Raw genomic sequence first — 16,623 nt, forward strand, 5'->3', positions numbered from 1 at the left:
TATATCTGGAGGAGATTAGGTGTTAGTGTATTGACGATATTGCTGTGTATATTTCTGTCATTATCTTGAGAGTGAAAAATATGATTCATGGGTGCAGTTTGTAATAAAGATAGAAACTGAGAACTAATATGGATGCAATTGATGAGTGCAAGATTATTCGTTGAACCTGTGAGAGATACAATGAATATATATCTTTACAGCTAGTACTCAATAATGCCTGTTGTTTTCTAATTTCATATCGAGCCACTTGTCCTGTGACCCCACAGCTACCTGTATCTCCATGAAAATATTATTTTTCAAAAATTTCATATTCTGCAAAATTTATAATTTATTTGATTAAAAAAAGTTTTGTAGTATTAGCAAAAGGAGAAAGGGCTTTTAACTTCTCTGATAACAGAAATTGCACTCATCTATAATGGACTAGAACTGGAGATTTATTTTCAGCATGACTACTTCTCTTGAGCCCTTGGATAACTCCTATTGTATTATGTTGGTAGAATATAGCTAGAAATTATTATTTTGCTTTAAAATAATAAAATAAATTAAAATAGTAAGTGGATTGAAGTCCCTCTTGCACTTCTGTGGAAGCAGAGGGCCATGAGCACGACACGAGCTGAGTTAAGCACTCCCTCAAAGCCCAATTTGAGCTTTATAAAATGGGATTTTTATTTTAGCAAGAAGGCTTATTTTTACATATTTGATATATAACTAAAAAAAAATTGAAAGAGTTTTAAAGTCTTTGAAACAACTGATAAATAGTGGATAAGAAGAGTATTTATTTTGAAAATTTAAATCTTTCAAAAAATTAAAACTCCAACGTATTATGCTCTCTCTCCTTCCTCCCTCCTTTCCTCTCTCTCTCTCTCTCTCTCTCTCTCTCTCTCTCTCTCTCCCCCTCCGATTCTTTTTCTTATTTTTAAGAAGGATGGTTTCCTAATCCCACCCAATTTATCTACTAAGTTTGAATCAAACATCTGCCATATATCATAGCCACTTTCAATATTTTTTTTAAAAAAATTTTGCATGCAAACCCCGCCAGTTGTTTAGTAGTACCATAAGATGATCCGAAGAGCATGCATGTAAATAGTAATTTTATCTCTTCAAAAACAAGGTGATTCAAAGAGCAATTATTTAAATAGTAATTTTTGGAAAATAAATATGTAATGAGCATGCATGTAAATAGTAATTTTATCGCCGCAAAAATAAGGTGATTCAAAGAGCATGCATGTAAATAGTAATTTTATCCATGCAAAAACAAGATGATTCAAAGAGCATGTATTTAAATAGTAATTTTTAGAAAATAAATATGTAATAAGCTATGCTTGTAAGTACATAATAAAAAATTTAATTACTATTGCAAAATACAAAATATATCTTGCATAAAGAATTCTTGTACATTATGTACGTGTAAGCAAAGGACATCTCTAATTATAGGTTGGCTTTCAAGAAAGCACAAGGCTTAGGGCAAGAAGTGGGCCGGGCCATGCTTCTGCCCAAACTCATCCCAATTTATTTGTGGGCTTTGAGCCAAGCTTAGGCTTAAATTTTTTTGGATAATCCAGACCCAAGTCTAGGCTTGAGCTTGGCCCGAACCTGATTGGGCGGTCCGAATTATCTGTTTGGGCCAAAAATAGGTCCATCTGATCAATATTGAAGTTAAATATTTCATAATATTGCTTTATAAGTAAATGAGTTAGTTAAAAAATAGACTCTTTTCTATAACATAAGTAAATGATACATGATACATTATTCTCAGCTAAATATATTTTAATTTATTATTTATTTTTTAAATAATAAAATATAAAAATAAATTGATTCGGATCTAAATTCAGACTCTGTTTGGGAGTTTGTTCGGGTTTGACATATCCGAGCCTTGTCTGAAAAATAAATAAGCTCTATATTTAAATCTAAATTCGATTTAAACTCTTTCGGGCCTAATATGAGGTCTGTCTAATTTGATGGACTTAGGCTGGCCGAGTCTATTTTCAGCCCTAATGGGGCTCACTATTTCCCGCACACCGGCACGCGCATGCGCGTGCACATTGGGAGAACGTATGATGCATCATTCATTCAACAGCCAAAACGTTCAACAGGTGGATGCTAGATCCACCGTTGGATTGACCACCTTCCCCTTCTGTGCATGGTACTTTGGGGATCCATGCCTCCGGTCTTCAAGTCACGTGCATACCACTCGAAGCATCCCAAACGTACTCTACGTCACGTGCACCTCACGTGTATCTCGCTGCTTCATATGTGAATAACCGAAGTCGGCCTCGGAGGGAAGCGGAAGCCGAAGCCTCGAGACGAGGAAGAAGAGCGACGCCATGAACCTCCAGGTCCAGAAGAACACCCTCTACGTAGGTAAGCCGTTCGATGCTATGCCTCTGTGACAGAATACATTGATGGTTTTATTCTTGCGGTGTTCCGTTTCTGAACGAAATTAACGTTAAAAAGGAAAAAAAAAAAACCCTACACCGACAGGAGGGCTGGCGGAGGAGGTGAACGAGGCGATCCTGCACTCGGCGTTCATCCCGTTCGGGGACATAAAGGACGTCAAGACCCCGCTGGACCAGGCCACCCAGAAGCACCGCTCCTTCGGGTTCGTCACCTTCCTCGAGCGCGAGGACGCCGCCGCCGCCATGGACAACATGGACGGCGCGGAACTCTACGGCCGCGTCCTCACCGTCAACTACGCCTTCCCCGAGCGCATCAAGGGAGGCGAGCAGGGCTGGGCCGCCCAACCCAGTGCGTTCCTTACTCCTTTCGCCCTTCTCCACCTCCTTTTTCTTTTTCCTGTTACAATTGGATTTATTTCCTTATTTGGATTCAACTCAGTTGATAAGTTGTCCGATTGCCATGCCCTATTGCTTATTCGGTTTTTCTTATATATATGTTTTTTAAGGAAAAAAAAGCCAGAAAACTAAATTCACCAATGTGACACTAAACCCTAAATTGGCTGTTACTTTCCCTTTTGCCCCTTTTTTATTCAAAATTGTGGGCGAGGTTTATATTGGCGGTCTACAAGAGTTCTTGCATATGAATTGAGCTGAAACCTTTGTCGTTCCTATAAATTGTATTGTCTATAGGAGAATGGTTATGGCAAATGTTAGGCTGGTTTTTGTAGAAGTTAACAATCACTTTTAGCCAAAAAGAAATAAATACAGCATAGAAGAAATTTTAGAGACAGAGAGAGTAGCAAAGCCAATTTGGCTAGGATCAAGGAGATAGAATGCTCCTGGTGTCAGGATTTCCTGGTGAATTGAGGCCAATTGCTCGACTCCATGTTCTAGTCTTTTGAAAGAATTGTATGATTGTTGTATGTTCGTATCAGTTATTTGGCATGAACAAAAGAACAAGAAGAAAGCGTGAGAACTGTGTATGGCTAAACTTTAATTTTGATATTGATTTTCTGATTTTATGGGACTGTCATTTGTCGCAAGCTGTACATCCAATTAGCATTTGAATTTTTTGGATTGCCTTTTCTTGTAGTTCATACTGTGGTACCTTTTAAGCCATCACTTGGTTTTTTCATGCAAAGATGATGTTTTGGAAATACTGCAATGAGATGACTATAAAGATTTTATACTACTAGCTTTAACGCCATTGCAAATGCACGTGGCTGCTACTAAAGATTTAGATATTAGTTTATTATGCTCTTAATTTAGATAAGTGTTTCTATGACCAATAAGTTACTATGGATTTGGATTTGGAGAATGTGATTCTTATTATGCATTGAATGATGCAAATTCTTACCTAAGAAGAGAGCTTTCCCCTTGAACTCCTTCCTAGAAATGTTAGAATCCTTTTTCATAAATGTTTAGCATGGCATAGATTTTGGAGAGAGAAATTTGATTAGGGTTGCGATTGAAATTAAAAAGTCAGGAAATAAACTGCTTTTATACAGTGTTTGGATTAATATGATACTTGAGGCAGTGCTGGTTATGTGTGTTCTGAACTAGGATAGCTATACTACATGCCATATGCTGTACCAGCACTCTGTGCTTGACCTGACGGTATATTGCTACTTTACATAAAATGGTATGTTTGTGTCCATCAACAATTTACCAACTGTAACAAACTTACCTAGCATAACTCACTAACACCGTCTCGGTTCTAGTGGCCATGCTTTGTCCCTGCAACTTTGGATGTAATCATTTGATCAAAATGATGTTAGATCTCTCAAAAGGAAGTAATTCTTCTATTCCAGGTGAGTCTAATTGACATCTTTGTCTTGTTCAGTTTGGGCGGATGCTGATACATGGTTTGAGAGGCAGCAACAAGAGGAGGAAATGCAGCGTCTGCAGGCAGAACAGCAAGCTGCCATGAAAGCAGCAGAGGAGCTGCATAGGAAGAAGTTGGCTGAAGAGCGAGAAGGAGAGAAGGAAGAAGAAACAGAAATAAAGGCTGATCCTATGGCTGCAGCTGAAGCAGAGACCTTGAAACAACAGAATGCTTGAACCATCTAGAATCTAGAGTTCACACTGGAGAAGACCATGTTTAAAGGTGACTTCTATGTGCTGTCTGTATGTTAGACTATTAAAAAATTAAGGTTCTATTGTGTTTTCCTCCAGAGGATTCTGTCATCAGCTACTATGCATTGTCATTACTCGTATTGTAAATTCTGTGATGATAGTTGTTTTGACCTGGAAAAGTAAATCTGCCGATTTTTTGCCAGAAAAGTATTTGTGTGACATTGCTTGTGTTCAGTAACACTGTTAGTGGTGTTCAGAAATTGGTGAGAAAAATAAAATCAAAGAAAGCTCATTATGATATATTACATGGTCCGAAAGATAATACTCTGATTTGGTCCTGCGGATTGGAAGAATTACTGTTGAAGACCGATGCCATAGCTTTATGAACGACTTGGCTGCTTTGTTTGGTAGCAAACTTTGATACCTAGGCACCTCTATTAGCTTCAGATCAGAAGGAATGCTTATTATGGGATTCGAAGAAATATTTTTGTTCGACTCCAAATCTCCAACTCTTCTGAAATTGTATGAACACACAAGTATGACAAATGTAGCCCCTCTATATTTTTCATTTCTCTGAAGGTTGGAAAATCAGTTGAATGATCTTTGTATGGGGGTTTTGTTTACTTGGGTGCAACTCTTTCTTCCAAACTACATCATCATTAGACTATTGTGACCACAATAAAAATGCATCTCTTTCAGATCAAATTGACATTGACTAGTAAAAGTGTCTCTAGTAAAAGTGTCTCTAGCAACCACTTAATGGGAAAGAGCCTCACTTTCCTATTGAGAGGGGAATGTAATCCATCACTAAATCATGACTGAACTGCTGCAATTAATTCAACTGACCAAATTTCCTACAAAATAAACAAATGGAGCATTGGAGGGGCATATGTGACAGTTATTTAACTGGCCTTGTCACAAGCTAGATTGCAATCTCCTATCATTTCGGACATTCCTATTACAAATGCACTGTTTCATAAGATGACGGATTAGGCAAACAGAAATCAAGAGTAGTAGGATTATTTCAGGAGAATAGTAGACCTGTAGGTCAACCATCACTTTAATGCACATTTCTTCCTTTTTATCCCTTAGGTATGCACTTCCTATCAAACAATTGCAAGAAAACATGCAACTTCATGGTGCACAACTCTGGGTGGTATGCCATACAGAGCCATACTGCTTGGTGCCGGGCAGATCGTACGGTACCAACAGTGATCTGATACTTGGTACAAGGGTTATACCAAATTTTGGTACCATGCATCGACTTATACCGACACTTTATCAGCAGAGCACCGGTGAAGGTTACCATTATTGTGAACTATACTTTCAAGTAATGCGCAGATTAGAGATAAACAAACACATCAAGCCAATCCTTGAAAGCTTTAAGAGAAGCAAACATTTTATTGCTCCATCAGCAGCTTTGGTCCTGATAAACAAGAAAATGAAGCATTCCTCGATCCATCACTTTGTTGTTAGTGATTCCATATGTATAGTTTCTTGAATCTGCAGCATATAATCTGCTGGAACCAACCAGCAAAATCATATCAAGTGGGAGTTAATATCTGGAAGTATGTTGGAATGACTTACTTATGTCAGAATGGATTATTTATGTAGTCTCAGGAGAATCTAGAGCCAAAAAACAAAAAAAAATAGGTTGACCATCAAATGTTTTACCCTTTAGTGTAAAATATTTCAGAAAATCAGAGGAAACCACCAAAGAATTCTTCATGATCTCTTCTTTGGATGATTACATTAGTCCTAGGAGTATAATTTCAATCACGGTTTTGCATGTAGAGAATGCTTTCTTCATGCTGGTCATATGAGTTATGTGTAATCAGATATTAGTCGAAAACAGGCTATTAGATGGAACAATCAATAGATAACTCCAACTCTCACTAAAGCATCCTCTACTACTATCTATTTTATGTAGTATTGTTTCTATTAGCAGCAAATTAACATCATCCCACATATTCCTGCAAACGAAAGGACCATATGAAATACAGTAGATCACAAGAAGCTAAGACTCAAACCACTGACTGCAGCAAATAAGATTCAATAATCTCACAATAGCAAATTATTGATGCTCGGCTTTCCTTCTTCGGCCATAATTAACTCATTTTTCTGCTTACAAAATCTTCTAAGATTACTATAAACATCCTTCTGTTTCCTACAGCCAAGGTAGTTGCATAAGCAAACTGAATTATAAGAAGTTAGGCTCAACTGCAACAACTGGTTACAGTAAGTTTGTACTGAAATGAAGTCATCAATATACATCTACTTTGCCATACAACCCCAAACACTGGAGGCCTGCATTGGTGAAGCTCCATGTTTCCATGACTGTGTCCCATGAATATACATGCCATGCTCCAGGACAGCAAAACTTATTTTTAAGAGCTTTCAGACATTCATGTGAGTATAACTTAGAACATCGCTATAGGCTGAATGTACTAAATTAGACATAGACTATAAAGCATGCCAGAACAGCCCAGAAGATCATGTTGGAGACAACTAAGGGACTCTTTGATAGAGGACTCGCATTCGGCAACCATGGATATGCATCTGGAGGTGGCATGACACAGTTATCACCATTGAAGTATACGCGACGTGGAAAGGCCCATCCCTTCCCAAAAGTGAAGGTTAATGGGTCTTTCCGGAATAGAAGCTCTGACTGTACATTTCCCATTGGACCAGCTACCACGAGCAACTCATTGTAAAACTTTATGCCCCACATCATTGCCGTATCATCTGAAGACCAGATCAGAAAAACTTTGTGTTATTTGAGGAAGTTAGGTGCTTCATATCCACTCACAGAAAGAACCATCATAGATAAAGAAGGTACTCCTGATGCTTGTGTACAACCTATTGCATGTCTAATGCCGATTTTTCCAATTAGATCAGCAAGATAAGCAATTGCACAAGGGGGATAGTGCAATAGTAACTTACTTATGGTTCCATAAGGGGTCAGTGCCTTGTAATTGAAGCTGAAGATTTGAGTGAGATTATTGAAATTGGGGTGCTGCATAACCAAGTTCCATTGCGTGTAATTCATCCGATAATTGAAATTTGTGACCGTGACCTTCGCACGCCAATAGTCTCTATAGTTAAGTTTGACATGCCAGTGCACTCTAATGGGGCACATGTGAGAAGTGCACTGGACCAAAGGAGTGAAGCTGCTTTTACCAGGGCCATGGATAGCAGAAGCAAGGTGAGGTGAATTGCTCCTGTCAAAGAGTACAGAACCACATATCAGACTAGAGCATAGCTTGCAAGAGAATAGAATTCATGTACCAGAGGTAGAACTCACTCCACACAGCTTCCTGGTTGAGTAAGATTATTTGGGCAACCACAAGTGCATGCCGGGCAATTGACTATAGTATCATTGTAGAAAGATGAAAGGGAGACGCAGCATGTCGGAGTCTTCTGAGAGAGGAACTGAGAATATGTGCATGTAACTTTCCATGTCACTGCATTAAGATGGTCACAAAAACTTTAGCTTTATTAACAGGTCTAAATTTCATAAGCTGCCGAGCCGATCCACAACTTCAGTGTTAGAATAAATCAAATTGCCAAAGTACTGATAGAACTGATGATGAGGAGGTCTTAATCAGCTCTGCTTGCTGTATGAAATTTGATAACACCTAATATACAGTTTTGTAGTTACAACCAAGAAACATTTATAAGTAAAAAGTTTCAAATTTACAAAAAGGCTAATGATCACCAAGCTTGTGACTCTGTCATCAAGAAGACACACAGATACCATTATCTTGTAGGCATACCGGTTACCAGCATAAATGCGGTGATGTTTTTTTTGTTCGAGACTCATAAGCATTTTGGCTGATTCCATAGTAATGCATTTTCTGATTGGGTTCTATTAAGATAATCAGAGATGGATATTAGCACAAGGATATTATGAACTGACACTAGAAATCGTGTGACAGCAAAAACAAGCCAGAGCTTGAAAGAGGACCAGGTCAACTCATCTGAACCGCATGTTCGTTTTTCTGTTTACAGTTCTTGTTCTACTACTATTGAAATTGACTATGCCCCAGGACATAATTTGAAATGTTCAGTGTACAGTCTCATTAATAAACCATCTAGTAGAGCACTGAAGAAAACTAAAGTTTGTAACTTACTCAGAGCTTGCGTTTTTCTCCTTCCATCCTTTGAAACAAATTTACTGGGTTCCACAGCCTCAGTTTTTCCACATGTATATCCAGGCCCTGGAGCTCTAAATGTGAAGTTTTTGGGTGCTTGTACAGTCTTGATGCTCGTCCCTGTTGAACCTACACTGAGCTGGAAGGAACTAGCAGCATTGCCTGGATCTTGAACCAATGAACTCATCACTCCTCCTTTGCAGCAATTAGCTATCTGCAAGTTATATGGAGTTCCTGGAAGCAGATCAACTACTATGGGATCCTTTTTGCAACAATGTGGGATGTTCTCTTTAAACCTTGAGCAATCACCCTGCTCGGTAGCTTGTGCCCCGACCATTGACCAGATGACCTCCTTCTTTTCCCAAGCCCATCCCAACGTCCATCCCGGTGCTTGGATATGACGGTATTGTTGGTAATTATATATCATAACAAGTGCCTGAGGAAACATGTTATTTGTAAATATTTTTAGCTGGTATCCTAGATATTGGCACCGTAACAAGTAAAAACAGCATGTCTACTACCCCTGTGCATAGATTGATGACATCACTTTGTTAAATTGGCATGTCACAGATTCAGAAGGATTTTAAAAAGAAATAGGAGAACAGCTCTCTTAATCTTGGTGTCGTCATATGTAAGTATGTAACCAGTGTTGGATCAATACTAGATGAAAGATAAATGCTATGTCATAGAGAAAATATTGGGCATTCAGAAGATTTTTAGTGACATCCGGTTACAGTATACTTACAACATAGCCATCAGTAGTCCACTGCATAATATCCCATTTAATTGTTATATTTCCGTTTGGGTCGAGTGAATCATAAGCTTCTGTAAAAGCAAAAGAGGAGGCACATTAAGGATAAACCACATAACAAATGAACAAAGATTCACATATCAAAGTTCAAACTCTGAATCCTTTTTTTAAAAGAAAACTAAATGGAAGAAAGTTTCACAACAGCTGTAACATTCTGAAATAATGGAGCTCTTATAACTAAAATAGGAACCTGTTGTGATTTTAAATTTTAGATCTGCATCGTAAAACAGATCTCCTAATCTGGAAAGATAAAACAGTCTTTGAAACAAAAAGCAAACTAGTTATTTTAAGTTGCAAATTAACTACTTGTTTAAAGAAACCTACACATCAATCTGAAAAATGAAAGTTCTGAAAACAACTGAGCGTGACTCTCTTTGGAACCCAAAATCCAAGTTTGCAAAAAAATTCAGCGATCAGCAATTTGAAGTGGATCTCCTATTTATTTGTCAGAAAATAGTATTTTTAGCTGAAACAACATTCCGCTGAAAACCCTTTCGTATGAGGACATATTTGTTGAAGAAAGAATGCTGTTATCTATCATGCTTTTGACTATTAACGAATATATAACCTGATCTCTCTCGATTAATTTAAGAATTGCAATTCTTTATCATCTGTGATACTTCAAAATTTAAATTATTACATTGCATCTGTCTGAAAATGCTTGGATGGTGAGAATCTGGATACCAGATCAACCAAATGCACTGATTTTCAAATACTGATATGTCAAAATATTAAATGCCTATATATGTGTCGGTGTGTGCATGCTTGCACTTGCTATTAAAATGCACCTAAGATGTATAAAGCAAATTTTACGCCGACCATAAAATCCAATGTTGATGACCAAATATTGGAAACTTAAACCATTGGATGTGATTTAGAAGGCATACCATACATATTTACAAAAGTTCATATATTTTTGAATGAAACCCTTAGCCTATGAATCTTATCACTGCAAAATCAACATATTGTACTGCATCACTAGAACTATATATTTGGCACGGCGCATGAGTTTTTGCACATAGGTATTTTAGACCTTATGGATCATGTCCGGCGGTTTAGATCTTCATTTTATAAGTCTGGTCATTAAATCTGGTAATGGGCGTAAAATGCCCTCTTATACCCTATGCTTGTTATAACCACACACACATGCATAAGCATACACATAATAGAATTCCTTCCTCATTTTTCTTTTATTTCCAGTTCAATAATACTACATTTTACAGGAATTATATGATTTTTCTCCTTGCATTGCACAAATTGCCGAAACTGATTCATATTGATATGTCACAATAAATAAGAGGAGAGAAACTCCTATTCTCGATCTTCTCCTATATCAACAACCATATAAATAAAATTCCATCATTACATTTCCACAATGACACATTTCACAAAGATTGCATTGCAGGATCCAAAAGATCATACTTTGAGAAGAGCAGTGAAGGATATGAAAAGAATAAAAACTAAAAAATGAAAAATTGGTGCTGACCTGTTGAGGTTAGAGTGGAGCAGAGAACAAAGAACACAAGAAAAATGGCTGAAGGTGTAAGCTTTGTGATTGGTCTGGCATTGGCGAAGGAGGAAGACGCAAGACTCATTTCCACTGCAGTTTGTGTAGAGGGCTCTAGATCTGCACTTCTGCGGAAATGGAGGATGGAGGCTAATAAACTCATTAGGATGGAAAGGACAGAAGAGACAAGCTTTTGCTTCTTTACTCGTGTCAGTGGGTGTTAGTTTTTGTCTTAGGACTAAGCTGGCATTTGAACAAGCGTCTAACAAACCCCTTCAGTGAGTTCATAGCTAGAGCTGGACACGTACAGTGCCATGCACACGACACGTTACGTGGATGGCTGTTATTTCTCGATGTCTCCAAAGTTACAACCACCTCCAGTCCAGCTGTGGGTGGGGAGGGGGGAGAGAGAGAATGGAAGGACAGCTTGGAAAAGAAAAGGTCCCACTTTTGGGAGGTGATTAAAGAGACTTTCTAAGTGTCCCCATTATGGTTGTAGACATTATAAACATTAAATAATAAAAATTAAAATTAACATGCATTATATTTGTGACCGAGTCAAAAAAAAAAAAAAAAAAAAAAACAGAGGAGGAGGGGGGGGGGGGGGGGGGTGGTTTACTTTAAGAGTTGGAGATGAAAAAGGATAAAATATGCAGCACAATAATAGAAAGAAAAAGAAAGGGAAGAAGAAAGTATTTGGCATTGATTATTTATTTCTTAGCAACAAGATGATCGTTTGTGTCGTTTCAAAGAGATAATGGAAAGAAAATAGTTTTATCACCTACTTTAAGAGTTGGAGATGAAAAAGGATTAAAATATGCAGCACAAGAATAGAAGGAATAAGAGAGAGAAGAAGGAAAAATATTTGGCGTTGGTTATTTATTCCTTAGCAACAAGATGATCGTTTGTGTCGCTTCAAAGAAATAATGGAAAGAAAATAGTTTTATCACCACCAAGCGATCCGAATAATTCTCATGACAAACGATCGGAAATATACATGCATGGTGGGTCCGAAGGATGCTGATTGGTAGCATTGCTTTAAATTGGAAAAATCTTGGATAAATTAAGAAGTGGTTTGAATCAAGCTGACTCAGGGTGATTCATGTATGATTTGGTGAAACTTTTAGCTGGGATATTTATCTTTTGGCTAGGAAAAGGATTTCCTCAACTTATAAGCCCCATAAAAATGGCTTAATAAGCAACAAAATATGCATGGAATTCTATAACACTTCAACTAGATGTAAACCCATAGCCTCTGAATAGAGAAGTAACAATTCTGTGAGCTCAACTGCAAGTTATTATTGTGAAACAGTTTCCCATGATAAATGCATCTGTTATGCATGGGAGCTAAACCAAGGGGAGGAAATAAGAAGGAAAAAGAGAGTGGGACAAGCTGGAGTTGTAACTATCCTCGTCCACAGGAGTGGACAAGGATGGCTCCTAAATTGATAAAAACGGAGGAGGTATTTGTAACCCCCAGGCGCTAGCGTTATAATAGCAGAGACGAAGTAGCTTCAGACATCATTGTGTCCTAAATTTTGTTCTTTGCTTTTGTTTGTGGGGATTTGCATACAAATGGTCTCTGTTTCATTGTTATACTGAGTTGTGGACCCAATTCCATAAATTAGAATTTTCCTCGATGACCTTGCTTGTGTGACTACATATAACTTGGGTAAAATGGTCGGAACTTGGAATAATATTTGCTAAACCAATTTGCCGAACTAAAGTGCACAATATTAGTGGGTGACAACTGGTCTGGTAAAGTCACTGAGTGTTAATATCATCAAACAAGTTTCTGATTTTGCCCATAGGATTATTTCACCATTAGAGAGAGTAAATTATAGCAATAATTGCCTCAAAAAATTCAGAGTTAGCTCGCGAAGAGGTATCAAATTATGTTCACCAAGGGAAATGGCTCTCCCTCTTGTCAATGCAACATATAGAAACAGGCTCAGCCAACCCTGGAAGTTTAAATGGAAGGAAAAAAAAAGCCAAGCAGACACAATAATATGAGGACCATTAGAACAATTGATGCAATAAAGTCCAGTTAAAGAATTGGAAGCAGGTCCCAGAATAATGTTATGAGGCAAAACAATTCTTGTCTTTGTAAAAATGGAATAATTAAGTAAAAAGGAAATATAGAATCAAAAGACCAGAAATGATACTTCCAAACAACAATAATTATCTCCATGTTAAGCAAAAACCACCAAAGCAGGCCGCCACTGTGAGCACTAGACAATCACTTACTCCGGTCGGCCATCCGAGGTGCAGGGTGCCGACTCCCCCAACAGGACAAGCAACAGGAGAAACTATCCATTTTCATCATTAGTGCATAACCCTGATCAAACTATCATACACCAAATTTATCAGAGGGTCTCCTGGGTGAGTTCTTAGAACTTCGAACTCATATTGTCCCGTTAAGGTAACTATTATTTGCAACCTCAATACGCTGTATGCTCATTGCTACTCTTACATTAGAATCCTCAATCCGATATGGTATTTAGGTTGAATATTTCTCTTTCTAAACATGCATCCCACTGGTTTTTCTTTGTTTAAGCAGCGCATCACAGACCTTCGCAGCATCCAAACTATAGCGAACATTGTGCACTCTAATGATATTAGCACCACCCAAAATCCCTGCTGTGACAGCAGCAATGGTGGCAGGATCTCTCTCAACAGGATTTGTACGATCACATATCTCTCCGAGAAATCTTTTTCTGGAGGGTCCAACCAAGATTGGTGCATATGAAGCAGCCAAGCTCTTTTTTCCTATCTCTCTTCGGATGGACGGCAGGCCCATAAGAAGTTCCAAGTTCTGGTCGGTTTTCTTTGAAAACCCAACACCGGGGTCAATGATTATTCTCCACAATGGGATCCCTGACAATTCTGCTTCATTCATCCTTGCATAAAGCTCAGAAGCTACTTGCTTGCAAACATCTTCATACTGTAAATTTTCATTACTTTGCATTGTAGTTGGATCTCCTCTCATGTGCATCACAACATAAGGCACACCAAGTTCTCCTACTACAGTAAGGATTTTAGGGTCAAGCTGTCCTCCAGAGACATCATTAACAATATGAACCCCTCTCTTCACCGCCTCGGACGCAACATCTGCATTGAAGGTATCCACTGATAATAACTTCCCTTTTACCTCAGGAATTTGTACGATTGCTTCCAATACAGGAATCAGCCTCTGAAGTTCTTCATCAGCAGACAGCCTACTTGCAAATGGGCGACTGGATTGGGCACCAATATCAATAATATCAGCCCCTTCCGAGATCAACAACTTGACCTGAGAGACTGCAGCTTCCACTGCTTGAAACTTCCCTCCATCACTAAAACTGTCAGGTGTCAGATTGAGTACACCCATGACATGGGTTCTCTTTGACCAGTCCCATAGGACGCTTCCTATTGGTAAAACTCTTCTTAATCCATCCCTTCCAATTGAGGATTCACCACCAAGGTTCTCCCATAATTCAAATAGGCCGCCACTTTTTCTTGAAAAAGAATGCCAACTTGTTACAGTATCACTATCAATTGATGATCCCAACAAATCCACAAGAGGAGCCACTACAAATGGCCTCTCCCAAATGCGCTCATGAGGCACGGTAAGAGCCTCAGACTCGATCTTGAGCTTCCCGTAAAAAAGAATGTCTAGGTCAATTGGTCTTGGACCATATCTTATTCCCTCAGTACGGCCCAGATCCTTCTCGATTTGCTTAAGTACTTTCAGTAATTCATGGGGTCCTAGTTTGGTAGTACCTCTAATCGCAGAATTTAGAAAAAGGGGTTGATCTGTGACATAAGCAGGCTCTGTCTCATATAAGCAGCTGTGCCTAGTGATGTTTATGCCTGATTTCTTCATCAAACATAGGGCTTCATTGAAATTTTGTATTCTGTCACCTACATTGCTGCCTAAAGCAATCGCTATTTCTTGTTCTGGAGAATGAACATCTAGCAAACAATCTGCAGATGAATGGATACAAGAACGGCATGTAGTTGTATAAAGTGAGGTGCAACGACAGGTTTTCAGGTTCAATCCTGCAACAGCTAAAGATATATTGATCAAGAAGAGTTTTCAGTATCATAACAAAATGCAAAGAGAACACCTAGAAAAGGTAGAAACTTACCGGTAGAAATATTTTTAAAGGACAATCCTTTAAACCCAAGCAAATGCTTAAACATTCCCATGCCATGAAACATTATGCTTGACATCAAGACACCAGTTCCATGCAAAACCACAAGAACTGCAAAGCAAGGGCATTTATTGGCATCGAGAAATAGAAATGAGGGACTCCATGAGCCCTTCAAGTCTTCCAAACTGTATTAATCTCATGCTTAGATTCTACAGCTCCAAAAATTCTGCATTTTGGCAAAGGAAATAAGTTTAAATGCTTTGAAACTTGAAGTTATATGCTAAAACTAGCAACTAGCCCCAGCTCTCACAATAAACTGAACGATACGAACTTTTGAGTCCGCAAGCATAGGTGATGCACAAAGAACAGGCAAACAGACTAGTGAAGCACCCAAAGGACTGCATGCATGAGAATTAATGAGTTGAAGAAGCATGATTATACATTTAAAGAGAAAGAAGATAATTCTACAATACAAAAATCTGAAGAAGACAGTTATTGTATAGAAATTTTTGTATTTATATTATGTAAAAGCTAATCTCTCTCAACCATGACTGTCCAAACCCTTAACACAATAATTGCTCAAATACGGAATGCAGTCTATCATCACACAACAAATTTCTATTTTACTTCTTTGTTATATGAGAAATAACTAGAGAAAATGGAATCTGACATGTAACTCTTTGGGAAAACTAACATCCAAGAAATAACTTCAAGCAATTGTGATTATTTTTGGTTATTTTCATGGAGGTTCTTTCAGTCAGGTGTGGCCTTGCAAGACGGAACGATTCTGAAATAGATATAAACAGGGGCAGAACCAGGATCTTTCTCGGATGGCAATGAAATGAACTTCACTATGGTGATAAAAGCATAGTTCTCATTTATTGTGTAGTCCAAATTGCACACCTATGCTGAAAACACTTGCTCCGTTGTCTTGGGATTAAGCATTGACGTAAACCACAATTTTGTTGTATATGCTGAAAATAGCAATCAGCGTGTTTTCATAAATTTCTTATTAATCACAATATGATGATTAAATAATGTTAACTTTTGCTTCTCCAACGTTAGAATGAGATTATTCAGAATTAACTGCAAACACTTCGATCAAATACAATCAAGCAAACTTTAAGAAATAAATAAAGCAGTTAATTTGCAATGTAAAAAAATCTTATCACCCTTGCTCAAAAATAAAAAGAAAAATAATTTACCAGCCTCACTCACAGAGAGAGAGAGAGAGAGAGAGAGAGAGAGAGAGAGAGAGAGAGATTAAAAAAATCTCAGTAAATAGAGCCATGAATCCGATCAGCTTCCCCTGGTTCTACCCGTATAGGTCAAGAAAAAAAAGGGAAGGAATACTTATTGCGAGAAGAGAAAACTCTAATCAGAAGTGAGTAGGGAAAGCATCGATGATATTAGTATAAAATAAGTACCGAAAAAAAAGTACCTTTTGTTGGAGAAAGAGCACGGCGTTCTCCAGATCTTCCCTGCAAGAGAGATAAGTTTAGGGGTTAGCTTTTAGAGGTGAAAAGGAGCGCTAAGTTTACCG

General features: G+C 38.0%; 3 protein-coding genes across 5 annotated transcripts; 1 reads left to right on the forward strand and 2 right to left on the reverse strand.

Annotated features, from left to right (window-relative positions):
* Window positions 1-2,237: 2,237 nt before the first annotated feature.
* Window positions 2,238-4,679, forward strand: LOC103697288 (peptidyl-prolyl cis-trans isomerase E-like). Of its 2 annotated transcripts, none has more exons than XM_008779122.4 (3): window positions 2,238-2,361; window positions 2,482-2,745; window positions 4,240-4,679. In XM_008779122.4, the coding sequence occupies exons 1-3, from the start codon at window positions 2,325-2,327 to the stop codon at window positions 4,455-4,457; spliced, it is 519 nt and encodes a 172-aa protein (XP_008777344.1). In that variant the 5' UTR covers window positions 2,238-2,324; the 3' UTR covers window positions 4,458-4,679. The 2 variants fall into 2 exon arrangements, with proteins under 2 accessions (XP_008777344.1, XP_038982051.1); XM_039126123.1 differs by having other exon boundaries at window positions 2,264-2,361; window positions 2,455-2,745.
* Window positions 4,680-6,672: 1,993 nt separating this feature from the next.
* Window positions 6,673-11,238, reverse strand: LOC103697290 (COBRA-like protein 3). Its single transcript, XM_008779124.4, has 6 exons — window positions 10,924-11,238; window positions 9,372-9,451; window positions 8,606-9,062; window positions 7,777-7,936; window positions 7,416-7,693; window positions 6,673-7,217 (listed from the first exon to the last, which is right to left on the reverse strand). Exons 1-6 carry the CDS (start codon window positions 11,105-11,107, stop codon window positions 6,925-6,927), a joined length of 1,452 nt encoding a protein of 483 aa, XP_008777346.3. The 5' UTR covers window positions 11,108-11,238; the 3' UTR covers window positions 6,673-6,924.
* A 1,716-nt stretch (window positions 11,239-12,954) lies between these two features.
* LOC103697287 (folate synthesis bifunctional protein, mitochondrial) lies at window positions 12,955-16,614 on the reverse strand. Of its 2 annotated transcripts, none has more exons than XM_008779121.3 (3): window positions 16,522-16,614; window positions 15,075-15,306; window positions 12,955-14,985 (listed from the first exon to the last, which is right to left on the reverse strand). In XM_008779121.3, the coding sequence occupies exons 2-3, from the start codon at window positions 15,157-15,159 to the stop codon at window positions 13,466-13,468; spliced, it is 1,605 nt and encodes a 534-aa protein (XP_008777343.2). In that variant the 5' UTR covers window positions 15,160-15,306; window positions 16,522-16,614; the 3' UTR covers window positions 12,955-13,465. The 2 variants fall into 2 exon arrangements, with proteins under 2 accessions (XP_008777343.2, XP_008777341.2); XM_008779119.3 differs by having other exon boundaries at window positions 12,955-14,994.
* Window positions 16,615-16,623: the final 9 nt, after the last annotated feature.

Source organism: Phoenix dactylifera, chromosome 4, assembly GCF_009389715.1.
Source record: "Phoenix dactylifera cultivar Barhee BC4 chromosome 4, palm_55x_up_171113_PBpolish2nd_filt_p, whole genome shotgun sequence".
NCBI lineage: Eukaryota > Viridiplantae > Streptophyta > Magnoliopsida > Arecales > Arecaceae > Phoenix > Phoenix dactylifera.

Excerpts from the sequence above, each read along its gene's own strand:
- LOC103697288 (XM_039126123.1), top strand. The coding sequence starts at position 2,325 with ATGAACCTCCAGGTCCAGAAGAACACCCTCTACGTAG. Across the intron at positions 2,362-2,454 it reads GAAGAACACCCTCTACGTAG|GAAAAAAAAAAAACCCTACA; the intron begins GTAAGCCGTTCG and ends AACGTTAAAAAG. Across the intron at positions 2,746-4,239 it reads GGGCTGGGCCGCCCAACCCA|TTTGGGCGGATGCTGATACA; the intron begins GTGCGTTCCTTA and ends TGTCTTGTTCAG.
- LOC103697287 (XM_008779119.3), bottom strand. The coding sequence starts at position 15,159 with ATGTCAAGCATAATGTTTCATGGCATGGGAATGTTTAAGCATTTGCTT. Across the intron at positions 14,995-15,074 it reads CTTTAAAAATATTTCTACCG|CTGTTGCAGGATTGAACCTG; the intron begins GTAAGTTTCTAC and ends ATATATCTTTAG.
- LOC103697290 (XM_008779124.4), bottom strand. The coding sequence starts at position 11,107 with ATGAGTTTATTAGCCTCCATCCTCCATTTCCGCAGAAGTGCAGATCTA. Across the intron at positions 9,063-9,371 it reads GGACTACTGATGGCTATGTT|GCACTTGTTATGATATATAA; the intron begins GTAAGTATACTG and ends ATGTTTCCTCAG. Across the intron at positions 7,937-8,605 it reads GAGAAAAACGCAAGCTCTGA|TGACATGGAAAGTTACATGC; the intron begins GTAAGTTACAAA and ends ATCTTAATGCAG.